The sequence below is a fragment of the Vipera ursinii genome (assembly GCF_947247035.1).
Source record: "Vipera ursinii genome assembly, chromosome: 1".
NCBI lineage: Eukaryota > Metazoa > Chordata > Lepidosauria > Squamata > Viperidae > Vipera > Vipera ursinii.
Genome location: NC_139512.1, coordinates 260,895,824 through 260,908,947, shown reverse-complemented (window position 1 = coordinate 260,908,947; position 13,124 = coordinate 260,895,824). Strand labels below are relative to the sequence as shown.

Here is a 13,124-nt window from a genome sequence, read left to right as displayed (position 1 = left end):
ATTCAATATTTTAAAAAATGATTGTTCATCAGCCTTGATGATTCTTAGGGTTAAAAGTCTGCCCTCACCTATTTTATACCTTGGATTGATTCAGAAAAGCTGCTGCCCTCTGCAGCTGCTATCTGATCTTTGGAAAAAGCACAACTGCTTTAAAGAGTTGCAATTGGAGGCTACCTTCATGCATCTGTGCTCTTGAAAGCACTTCTTGAAGATTATCTAGTATTGCTCTTGATTCCAGGGCAAAGTTTAATGTGACACTAAAGCAAAAGGACATATTTTATTTAAACTTGTACTCTGGGATATCACAACCAATCGTCCTCCTCTGCCAGTATTTCTAAGTCACCTTACAGTATTTCAAGGTGATAATTGAAAAATTAAAATTTCATGCAAACGTTCTGTGCTACTTAGTGTTCTTCGAAGCAGGGACACCAGATGCACTTCCAGTGACCTAAGAGACTGCGATTCTGAAGTAAATTGCAGCTTAATTTCTAAAAAAGAAAGTAATCAATCTAAGAAAGCATATAATATAATTTTTCTTGCCAGCATCACATTATTTAAAAGCATCTGCGTAAAAGCATGAGCTCTATGCAATTTGCACTCCCAGCAGAAAATATTCCATATATAGGGGAAGCCTTCTAAAATGTAACTTTTGTCCTTTTTGTTACCTGGCAACCCAACCTCTTGTAACAATTTTGATAAGCTGTGAAAGCCACGGTATCATGGGAAAGACATTAGCAATGACACAATGGCCCAAAATGTCCTGAATCCGTTGCCAAACTTCACATTATTTATCTATCTAAGTTTCTAATGCACAGAGACCAGCTCTGCCTAGCTGTTCATTGGCAAGCACTGCTAATCTCATCGTTCTGAATACCCCATTATTGTTATCAAGCTCTTTGACTTCAAGTAAAGAGCTGCTGTGAAAGTGTCATGACCTTTGTGACATGGGAGGAGGAGAATGAGCCATTAGTAAATTTTTTCACAGTGAATAGAGCAATAGCTTTGAAAATGGTATCTTGATCGGGCAAGTAATGACAAAAAATCAGTTGTAGATAAGCAAGGGGAAAATAAAGACCAGTAACTACTTCCTTCTCAGGTGAAATAGCTTTCCGTAGGGAAGAAAGGTATATTTTACATACAGAGAAAATAGTGTATTCCCAACTGGGCAATTATTAAGCTATATTTTTAAAATACGGATCCCTAAAATTATTTTGTGGAAGATTATCTCTCATGCTTTACAATCTGAACTGTGTCCCTGGTGTAACATAGGAATGGCCCAGAGTTTCCCCAGGGTCACATTTTGTTCGCTATTTACAGCTAATTCACAGCAATAGCCTTTTCAAACAAGGTTCAGTATTCTTTTCCTTGCACGAAGAATTTCCCATGAGTGCTATTAACTATGCTGTCCTATTTATTTTCAGGAAAACATTCAAATAATGGGGGGGGGGGTGAACCCCAAACAAACCAAAACAGTGAGACAACCTTAAATCTCACTTAATCTTTCAAGACTACTTGAACTTTCTGTTAAAGAAAACAGCGAACAAGTTGTTTTTAGAGTGTGTGATCTTTAATGGTGCTCGTGTAGAATACTGTAATCAAATATATCAAGTGGTCAGGAGTATCGGGTTGTGCGTACACTGCATCTCATGAATAAGAGTACGTGTGTTGGGTGTGAACTTTAAGAAATATTGCATTTGTGTCTCACCGTTCATAAATCAAAATCTTTCCCCCCCCCCCCCTTATCTGTTATCTGTTCAGGTTCTTAGGCAAGTATTCGCAGTTACTTCAGAAAAACATGGTTAGTTGATCTCAGCCATTCTTTGAAAGTATCCATCAATTTGTCTACATTCCAAATATTTCTGATAATGCAAAGTGATTAAATGTATATATACCTCAATCATGTTAAAAAGATAGAAAAGATTTACAAATTTCATCTAACAATTTATTCTCAAAAAGTTGGTGATCTGCAGTTTGGTCAAAGTACTTTTTCTGTGACTATTATCACGACCTGACTCAATGCTCAGACGTTTTATGACTTGGGATGTATTAGTAACTACAATTGGAACATATGAGCAGCACATGACGTGGACACATCACAACAGCTTCAAAACTATCCTAGATAAGTGTGATACAGGAGACTTGAAGTGAACATCTCACAGTAGGGAATTTCCACCCAGTTCATTACGAATCTCAGTTTGAGGGTATCACAACAGAATCAATAACGATGGGGAAATAGAAGCTTCTCAAATTCACTTAAACATGGCACTAGAACACAGTATTTCATGCTAATTGAATTAAATCTTACAAAATCTAACAGAGTTTGCTTTCATATCAAACTTTTACACTTTTTATTTGTGAAAGTATTTTTCAGAAAATGTGCAGTTGCTAGCAATTCTTTTTTTCAAGCCAGAAAGCAAAGGATATGGCTCTTTAAGTACCTCTCGATTCCCTGCAGGAACAACAACCAATTCATGCTGTATCTAGTGTTTCTTTCATACTGCTACACAGGCAGAATTCTAGACAATATATATCTGCTTTAGCATCATTGCGCAATATGTGGTCACCACATGAAAACTGTGGCTTCCCATGCTGGCAGCCTCAGAGATCCGCATTGTTTGAATGGATTAATTCACCACACAAATCAGTTCTTTCCCCCATACCATCACATCTCTCTCCCTCTCCCTCTCTCTCTCCACAGAGAGAAAATTTGCAATATCAGAGAGAAAATCATTTGATTTCTAAAAGCCAATTCACACAAAAGCTTTAAAATAGCTTCTATACAATGATATAATACATGGTCTTAAAGGTGGAGGTGGATTAGAATGAAGCAATTCCATTTGCTATGATTAAAAATAACAGTGATTCTTTGTCATCTTGGAAAGAAAGCACTCAGGTCAATTTAGTAAGTTTTTAAAATGTTCTACTGTGTTTTGAAATATTGAACTTTCAACTGTTTGCAATCATTGTTATATTTCTTCCAAGAAACATATTTCACTTTCTAATAAACATTTCTTGATCTGTAATGTCTTTGATAAATGACTTAATCCAAAATATGCTGGGCCACCAAGAGACATTTTTTTAGGTACTTTTAATCCATCTCCTCTGTTTTGCATAACAGTGTATGCCTTCTCCACATGGTTTGAGTAAGAACAGATGGATCAGTCTATTTTCAAACTCTTATCATTTTCATTTGTGTGCAACCCTGTCTGTTCTATCCTTTTAATGAACTGTATAGGTATTATTAAACCACACACAAAATTAAATAAAACCATGTATTTCATTACTTCATGAAGACAAACTATTTATGTAGTCACTAAGTTGACAATGCCTTAGTGGCACCTAGTCAATCATTTTGTCACTGATTCATAATTATATTTTCCCCTCAAAATATGCATTATATATTTGCTTTTCTGTTGTTTTTCTTCTTTATATTATTTGTGAATCAGAACAATCACAGGACTCTGGGTGGCCCATATCAGAGTAAAACAAATGAAAGATACACAAACAACAAAACAATAATGAAGACTCAACAAAATTATTTAAATGGAAGAACCCAATAGCCCAATCAGTGGTAGATAAAAAACTGTAGAAAAAGGACAGATTTTCGATTTTCCTAAAAACAAGAATGCAAGGCACCTTCTGAAGCCTTGGAGTTGGTATAATGAGATTCAATCAGGTCCCATGAATTTCACAACAGGGGACTCCTAGAAAGACTTTTTGAGTTAGACTGGCAGACTTAACTACAGCAAAGCAATGCAATATAACACTGTAATGTAACCGTATGTAATATAACACTGTGCCATAAAGAGCTTTATAGGTAACTAGGCAACATATGACCATTGTTTCAAAGATAGGTCATTGTTTCAAAGATATTTCCTTACTTAAGCAGAGAAACAAAATGATTATAAAGGTAAAGGTTCCCCCGCACATGTGTGCTAGTCGTTTCTGACTCTAAGGTCCGGTGCCGAAAGCCGAAGAGCCAGCGCTTGTCCGAGGACGTCTCCGTGGTCATGTGGCCGGCATGACTAGATGCCAAAGGTGCACGGAACGCTGTTACCTTCCCACCGTAGTGGTCCCTATTTTTCTACTTGCATTTTTACGTGCTTTCGAACTGCTAGGTTGGCAGAAGCTGGGACGAGTAACAGGCACTCACTCTGTTACGCGGCACTCAGGATTTGAGCCACCAAACTGCTGACCCTCTGATTGACAAGTTCAGCGTCCTAACCCGCTGAGCCACCATGTCCCTAGAATGATTATGGGTAGATAAAAATCAGTGGGAGGCAACGTCTGAATTCTTGTTGGCTTCCCCGTTGAGTTCCCTCCTTCCTTCCCTCCCTTCCACATTTATAGGAAGGCAAGAGTTCTCACATAACTCCTGATAGATCTGATGAGTACACAATTAACTTCTAGTCCTCCCATGGGCATGGCAGATGGATGGATGACTTTGGGACAGCCATTTTCTCAGTACAACTGCCTCACTGTGTTGTGGGGAAAAGAAAAGGGAGCACTATGATTAGGAGACTAGAAGTTAAAACATGCAAAGAAGGGTATCAGGAATTGGGTGTGTCTAGTATAATGAAAAGAAGGACTAAGGGTGACATGATAGCAGTGTTCCAATATCTAAGGGTTGCCATAAAGAGGGGGTCAACCTATTCTCCAAAGACCTGAAGGCAGGACAAGAAGAAATGGATGGAAACTAACCAAGGAGAGAAGCGCCTAACAGTGAGAACAATTAATCAGTGGAACAGCTTGCTTTCAGAAGAACTGGAGGTTTTTAAGAAGAGATTGGACAACCATTTGTTTGAAATGGTATAGTATCTCTTGCTTGAACAGAGGGTTGGACTAGAAACCTTCAAGGTCCCTGCCAACCCTATTATTTTATGTTCTATGCCAGGGGTGTCAAACTCAATTTCATTGAGGGCCGCATCAGCATTGTGGTTGCCCTCAGGAGGCTGGGTGGGTGTGGCCTGGGTGGGCATGGCCTACTGGGTGGGTGTGGCTAAAGTGTGTATGGCCTACTGGGTGGGCATGGCCAGCTCTACATCGTTCGCATCAAGGGTGCCTATGGGGGCCTGGGCAAGAGTGGGACAGCTCTGAGGGTCTCTGGAAGGAGGAGGGTCTCTGGGCCAGGCTCAAGGCAGTGGGGGCCGTTCCCTCACTGTTTCCAGGATGGCTTCGAGGGCCGCATAAAACCACTTCACGGGCCGGATCTGGGCCCCGGGCCTTGTGTTTGACATGTCTGTTCTATGCCCTTGGTAGGAAGTGTTCTAGTTCACAAGCCAACTCCCTTCCACCTCTATTATTCTATTCTGTTAAACTATGAACACCACATTGTTCAGAATAAAGATGACATAAAAAAGAATAATACATACAAAGATTTTTTTTTACTCTTGCCCATATGTGTGTTCAGTATGTGTGTGGAAGTAAAATTGTTGACATCACTTAAAGTATAAACAAAATGCTTCAATCCTATATATTGCTAAAAAGGAAACAAAATTACAAAACAGTTGCCAATGCCAGTTATCTTGTCCTTTTTTCCACTAATTAGCAAAACTATTTTGAATATGCATACGTCTACCGAATCCACAACTCAAACTACAAGGGAAAAGCAATAACATGCACCATATTGAAAAGCATCTGATCAGTTATAGTACTCCCAAATATGAAATTAACATGATAAAAATTAGTCTATGGAAATCTTAGTCCATTCACAATCCTCATTAGAAGTTGTCCTCCTAGGTGTATATTTTATACTAATAATATTTTGTCAGTGACTTAAGACATGCACTGCTGAAGCAACCCTGATATTCATCATTTCCAAGATTACTAAAGAAATGATCACATTTTGAGTAAGTAAGAGTAAACGTCTTGGAGAGGTAAACATCAGATGATTTGGTCTATCCGGCAGTGAATTACCTTTGATAGGTCTCCAGCTTCCAAGTAGAAGCAGATAACAAATATGTTCCATGTAACCCAGAGGATTAGCCAGACAGCATACTGTTGACAAGGAAAAGAAAATAATGCATTACTATTTTTAATATATTTAGGCTTAAATGATTCTGAAAGTACAAAAAAAAATTCTGACATAGGCATGCATACACAGCACACAGTCATAATATTGTTACATGAAAGAGGTTAACTTACCCTTCCAAATAAAGACAAAATGAATAGCACTTTTCATTTCACATTTATTCCATATAATAGTATGATAGAGTGGTAGTCCTCAATGAATGACAATTTGTTCAGCAACCCTTCAAACATACAACAGTGGTTATACAACTGGTACTTATGCCTGGTCCCTGACGTTATGGCCATAATAATGCTGCCATGTCACATGATAAAAATTTGGCCACTTGACAGCCTGTCAACACAAATACAGGGGTACTTGAACTCCTGCCACTTGCATATCTTCCCCCGTCTCTGCCCTTTTTGGCCACTCTGCACAGTGGCACTCCTTGGGGGGGAGGTGACAGAGGTGGTGCTGGGTTTGGCTGCCACCCATCCCTGAGCCTCTACTTCAACCCAAACACTGGTAATACCACCAGCACCATGAAGATTGTCACCTCAAGCCCCACAATGTGGCCAATCACCCCAATGCCACATTGCAAAGCCCTAGCTGCACTGTCATCCATAGGTCCTGCTGTCCCCACCAGACCTTCACCAACTTCGTCTTCTTCCTGTTGCTAACCAGGCATACCCAGCCTGATCCTATGCAAGACAGAGCTGGCTGCACCAGACCTTCTTCTTAAGGACAATCATGCTTCTCCAAACAACACACTGTCTTCTTACAATGCTTCAGAAACTTCTGAAAGCCCTGGGATTCTACTTCAGCCCCAACACCACATCTATTTCATTGTGTCTGTTTATTTGACTTATTTATTGGATTCAATATAAGCATTGCTTGACTCCAACTGGGCAGCTCACAATATAAAGCTTAATAAAAAAACTTTTTACAAAACAAAATGGGATATATCCACTCTATGCAACATAACAAAAAGAAAACAAAACACAAACAACAGGGGGTCCTATTCTTTGGTCTAAGGCCTGGGAGAACAACCAAGTCAACAAGGGTGGAAAGCCCACAGGATGGGAGCCACATGGATTTAAGGGCAGCAACACAATAGAGAAAGCATGTTTTGAGCATTCCACTGGATGGTTCTATTTAATCAAAGGGATTCAAAGTGTCCCTATTTGTCAATACATACTGGCTGGGCAGAAGCTATGAGAAATATGCAATTCTTAAGATAACCTGAGCTATGCCATGTAGGACTTCATAGATAATTATCAGCATCTTGAATCATACCTAGAAGCTTAGTGGGAACACTGCAGCTCATAGGGCAGAGGTATCATTTTGGTATGCCCATCACTGCCCATGCCAGCATATTCTGGACCAGCTGAAGCTTTTGAGTGATTTTCAGGGATAGTCCCATGTAGAGTATATTACAGCAGTCAAGCTTTATGATGATGAAGTCATGAGTGACTGTCTAAAAGGACTTCTGGTTCAGGAAGGGGTACAACTGGTGCCACAGATGGAACTTTACAAAAATCCCTTGATCACAGCTGGCACCTATTATTCTTTGAGCAGAAGCTGCAAATTCAGGACAACTCCCAGATTACGTATCACTCTTGAATTCAAATGTGTTGGTCCCTCAAAGAGTATAGACAGAAAATCCTCAGTTCCAAGGAACTTTAAGAGCCACAGCCACTCAGTCTTGGTAGGACTGAATTGGAGTTAGTTCTGACAAGGATGAGCAGAGCAACTCTTGAGCGAAAGAGAGCTTGCACAAAAAGAGGATTCTGAGAGAAGTTAGGTTTACACAGCAACCACACAGATACACTGAGGTGTGTACAAAAAGTTTTACTTGTGGGATAAGACAATAGCACAGTCCAGGAAAAAACAATCCAGGTCATACACGAGTAGTGAAAAAATAGCAGATAACAACAGTCCAAGGATTATCCGATACAAAGTCTTCTTACCAGTCCGTAAGTCAAACACAGTTCTACAGGTTTAGCAAAACAGTAGCAAACCCACAAACCACGATAAACAGAAAGTAAGAGCAAGCGAGAGTGAATGTAACAGAGAGAGAGAAGCTATGTCTCTAGCTCCTTCTTATGGCCGTAGGAATCAGTGTTGGCCAATCATTAGAAGGTATGATGCAATGCATTACACAGTTAAAGTGATACATTACAGTTCTATAACAATGATACAATCGTAGTTCATATATATTGCCAACCCAACCAGTTAGGCCACAGACATATACCTAACAAGTTCCTTCCCATCCGGTCTCATACAGTCTACAGGTACTGAGACAAGACCACACTTCACTTCACTTGGTTAGCTCATGGTCAATATTTGGATATGATCCGCATATTCATAATGCAGAATCCTAAACTGAAGGATGAGCTCACCCAGCAGCTTCATATAGAAGTAAAATAAGCAGGGAGAGAGAGAGAGTTGAGCTCTGTGGCACCTGACAAAAGAAGGGACAATTTCCCCTGTACCCAGTTAACACTGATTGAATTTGTCCAGAAATGATGAAAACCACCACAAAGTGGTGCTCCCCATTTCCGGTTCCTGCAGGTAGTCCAGAGAAGGATACTGTAGTTGATGGTACTAAAAGCTGCTGAGAGACCAAGAAGCACCAAGATGGATATACCACTTCTATCCCAGCTCCACAGTTCATCATCAAGTCAAAGCAAGGCTATCTCTGTCTGAACCCTTTCCTGAATTCTGACTGAAATGGGTCTCTGTGTCACATGAATATTCTTTTGACACATTTTGTCAATCTACATAAGTTCCACCAAAGTTCAGCTTTCCACCAAGATGCTAATAAGGTAAAGGTAAAGGTTCCCTCACAGATGCGTGCTAGTCGTTTCCAACTCTAGGGGCCGGTGCTCATCTCCATTTCAAAGCCAAAGAGCCAGCGTTTGTCCGAGGACGTCTCTGTGGTCATGTAGCCGGCATGACTAAATGCCAAAGGCGCACAGAACGCTGTTACCTTCCCACCGTAGTGGTCCCTATTTTTCTACTTGCATTTTTATGTGCTTTCGAACTGCTAGGTTGGCAGAAGCTGGGACGAATAACAGGCGCTCACTCTGTTACGCGCCACTTGGGATTTGAGCCGCCAAACTGCCGGCCATTTGATTGACAAGCTCAGCGTCCTAACTCACTGAGCCACCGTGTCCCTAATATGCTAATACTTTTCCATGAAACCTCAGATTTCCAACTGAGAGACTACTTTTGCAAGCCAAAATGTTTATTACTCATAACTATCACTAGGAAAGATAAGCAACGTACTGACAGTTCTGGTAATTCTCAAATAATAATAATTTCATGCTAGTCTGCCTCAACCCCATGATAATTTAATTAATTATATAAGATCATTACATTACTATTATCAAAATTGTTTTCTACCAAATCAAAACACAACTTTACAGCTATATCTTCTGATTTAATCATTTCATAAGCATGCTTAGTTGTTTCAAGCATGTAAACCAGTGATTCTGTTTTATTTCTTAAGGGTAATTATATCTCAATTTTCCACAGAATCATTATGGAATTATTGTTTTTCTTGTTTTGGACCATTTCCCATATGGCACAGAGTTAGGGAAGAATTTTGTTTGATCCATATTTTAATGAAGTTTTGTAATTCATTTTTTTCTGAACTGATTTGCAAACCAGAATGCAGCCTCTGTTCTTCTTTCGGTTAGGGGGAGAGGTGAAAAGAACAGATAAACAAGTTTAAGGAAAATTGCTTGCAAAAGCCATGTATTAAGAAAAATGTTTACAAACAGTGCTTAGGAGAAATATAAGTGAAAATGCATATGAATTTTCCATGTACTTCATAAAACTACAAAGAGATGCAGAAATGGGGTGGAATATATTTTGAGAAACAGAATGAGTCTGTGTTTGGCAGATTAACCTATCCTTAATCATGATACCCATCATCATACTTGTTTATGTATTTATATATCTAAATGATATATCCCAGAATTCTAACTGAATCCACAGTGACACTTCATACAAACATAAAACAATTTTCTTCTGCACTGTAACTTTTACAGCACTTTTACTCTCTCAATATATCACTTTTCCTGAAAAAAGAGCATATTGTGTACTAGTGTATTAAACTCCTTTATCTAAGCCAGACATGTCAAACACAAGGCCCGGGGGCCGGATCCGGCCCGCAAAGTGGTTTCATGTGGCCCCCGAAGCCATCCTGGAAACAGTGAGGGAACGGCCCCCACTGCCTTGGCCCTGGCCCAGAGACCCTCCTTCTGCTAGAGACCCCCAGTTCTGTCCCACTCCTGCCCAGGCCCCCATAGGCACCCTTGATACGAACGATGTAGAGCTGGCCATGCCCACCCAGTAGGCCACGCCCACCCAGGCCATACCCACCCGGCCCCCCCGAGGGCAACCACAATGCTGATGTGGCCCTCAATGAAATTGAGTTTGACACCCCTGATCTAAGCTGTTCCTTGACATTATTTATACATTTCCAAATAATACTAGTTTCTTAAAGAATTTGAAAGCAGAATAAAAAGTTAAGATATAATTCTCATGTCAATAAACTGCAACAGAAACATAAAGGTAATCCTTGTTTTACAATCATTCATTTAGTGATTGCTTGAATTTACAGTGGCACTACAAAAAGTGACTTATAACTACTCCTTGCACTTACAACTGTTGTAGCATCCTCACAGTCGAGGTCTTGGCAACCAGCATGTATTCACAATGATTGCAGGATCCTGGGGTCATGTGATCACCCTTTCCGGCCAGCTTCCATCAACCAAAGTCAATGGAGGAATCCAGATTCACTTAATGAATACAGTATGTGATTCACTCATCAGCTGCAGAGATTTGCTCAACAACCATGGCAGAAAAGGTTATAAAAGTGGACACAATTCACTTAACCGACTTGCTTAAAAAAGAAAATTCTAGTTCCAATTGTGGTTGTAACTTGAGGACTACCTCTGCTTTGGTTAACGGATTGCTTCCTTTTATTTCCTGTCTTAGACTGACTGCAAGAGGATAGGAAATTTTAGTTCCTGTCTACAATTGAAAGGTTGGAACCAAAATTAATTGACCGAACCACTGTTTTGTTTCAACTCATGGCTGTTCTCAACTGAGATATGTATAGATGAAGGATGAATTTAGGAGGTTCTTAGATTGAATCCCAATTTACAAAAGGATTCAATAGGCCACACTGTAAACTTGAAAAAAACCAATTAGGCCACTAAAGTGAAAGGAACTGACAAGCTATGGGAAAGTGCTAGCTTCAAGAATGCAAGCAGGAGTGCATAAGATGACTGAGAATGGTTAGTGGTTATTGTCGGGTGCCAGTAAGGAAAAAATCCACATTAAAATAGATTCAAAAATTCATTTGTTTAAGTGAAGGTTCTGTTGTACAAAGAAGAGTGTTCTTATCTAGCACACTCCTTCCAGAATATTTTAATATGAATAAACTTTACCCAATGAACAAAGATAATTCTATCACCTGTATTAACAGTAATTATCAATTATATTAATACTAATTAACTGAAACTGTAATCTAACCAATCAAATGGAAGTTTGTGTATGTATCAATCCTGGGAAAAGATACCCTTCTCCAGCTATTGGCTGTTAGTCTTTGGTACTGTATTGGTCAATAAATGAATTTATACTTCAAATTAAGTATATCTTCGCTTCCATTTAAATATGGGTTTTATAGGAAGTGATCTACTTCACAAACCAACTCCAAATCGTAGTTCTGAGTATGATTTCAACAAGTTACATTTGGGATTACCTTGATGACACCTTCAAAGCAGCATTAAATTGTAATTAATCAAAACCAGAAATGCAGGAGTCTACTCTTTATCTTGTGGCTGCTCTAGAAAATGAGAGATGTTGGTTAAATGTAATAATATCTCTGCTCCTTGCTTGTCACAATAATACATGTCACCAAAACTGGCCCTCAAAAATGTGCTACCATACAAGTGGCATTTCTGTAAATTCTATTTGTTGAGAGTGTGGTGGCACATCAGCTCCCTCTGGTCCTGGATGAAGCGGATTATCTAGACCCGTACCAATCGGGTTTCAGGCCCGGGCACAGCACGGAGATGGCATTGGTCGCGCTGGTGAATGATCTCTGGAGGGCTCGGGACAGGGGACATTCCTCTGTTCTAGTCCTATTAGACCTCTCAGCGGCTTTCGATACCATCGACCATGGTATCTTGCTGCGGCGTCTCAGGGGATTGGGAGTGGGAGGCACGGTCTTACAGTGGTTCTCCTCCTATCTCCAGGGACGTTCGCAGTCGGTGTTGGCAGGGGGGCAGAGGTCGACCGCGAGGTCTCTCGTTTGTGGAGTTCCTCAGGGGTCGGTCCTCTCGCCTCTCCTGTTCAACATCTACATGAAACCGCTGGGTGAGATCATTCGTGGTTTTGGAGTTGGGTATCATCAGTATGCTGATGATACCCAACTTTTCTTTTCGACCCCAAACCACCCCAGTGATGCCCTCAACATGATGTCCCGTTGCCTGGAGGCGGTTCGGGTCTGGATGGGGAGGAACAGACTTCAACTCAACCCCGACAAGACTGAGTGGCTTTGCATACCTTCATCCTGGGTTTATTCGGATATTCCACCTCTTGCTATGGGGGGTGAACTATTACCCCCCGTAGATAGGGCTCGCAACTTGGGAGTCCTCCTAGATTCACGGCTCACCTTGGAAGACCATATAGGAGCTGTGACTAGGGGTTCTTTCGCCCAGGTTCGCCTGGTGCGCCAGTTGCGGCCCTATCTTAGCCGGGATGATTTATGCACGGTCACTCATGCACTCGTGGCCTCTCGTCTGGACTACTGCAACGCTCTCTACATGGGGCTGCCCTTGAGGACCACCCGGAAGCTTCAACTGGTACAGAATGCAGCCGCGAGAGTTGTGTTGGGAGTCTCCCGATACTCCCACGTTACACCTTTGCTCCGTGAGCTGCATTGGTTGCCAGTTGCCTTCCGGGTGAGATTCAAGGTACTAGTAATGGTGTTCAAAGCTCTCCATGGCATGGGGCCGGAGTACCTCAGGGAACATCTGCTGCCGGCATCAAGCTCCCTACACCCTGTGCGTTCCCACAGAGAGGGCCTCCTCAGGGT

General features: G+C 40.9%; 1 protein-coding gene across 2 annotated transcripts in view; it reads right to left on the bottom strand.

Annotated features, from left to right (window-relative positions):
- NKAIN2 (sodium/potassium transporting ATPase interacting 2) overlaps positions 1–13,124 on the bottom strand; it is a gene marked incomplete at both ends in the record, with an annotated part of 629,329 nt that overhangs the window by 289,468 nt on the left and 326,737 nt on the right. For both annotated transcript variants that reach the window (XM_083370531.1, XM_083370532.1), the window contains one exon: positions 5,917–5,997. In XM_083370531.1, coding sequence (XP_083226657.1) covers positions 5,917–5,997 — 81 coding nt within the window. The remainder of the gene's footprint in view (positions 1–5,916; positions 5,998–13,124) is intronic.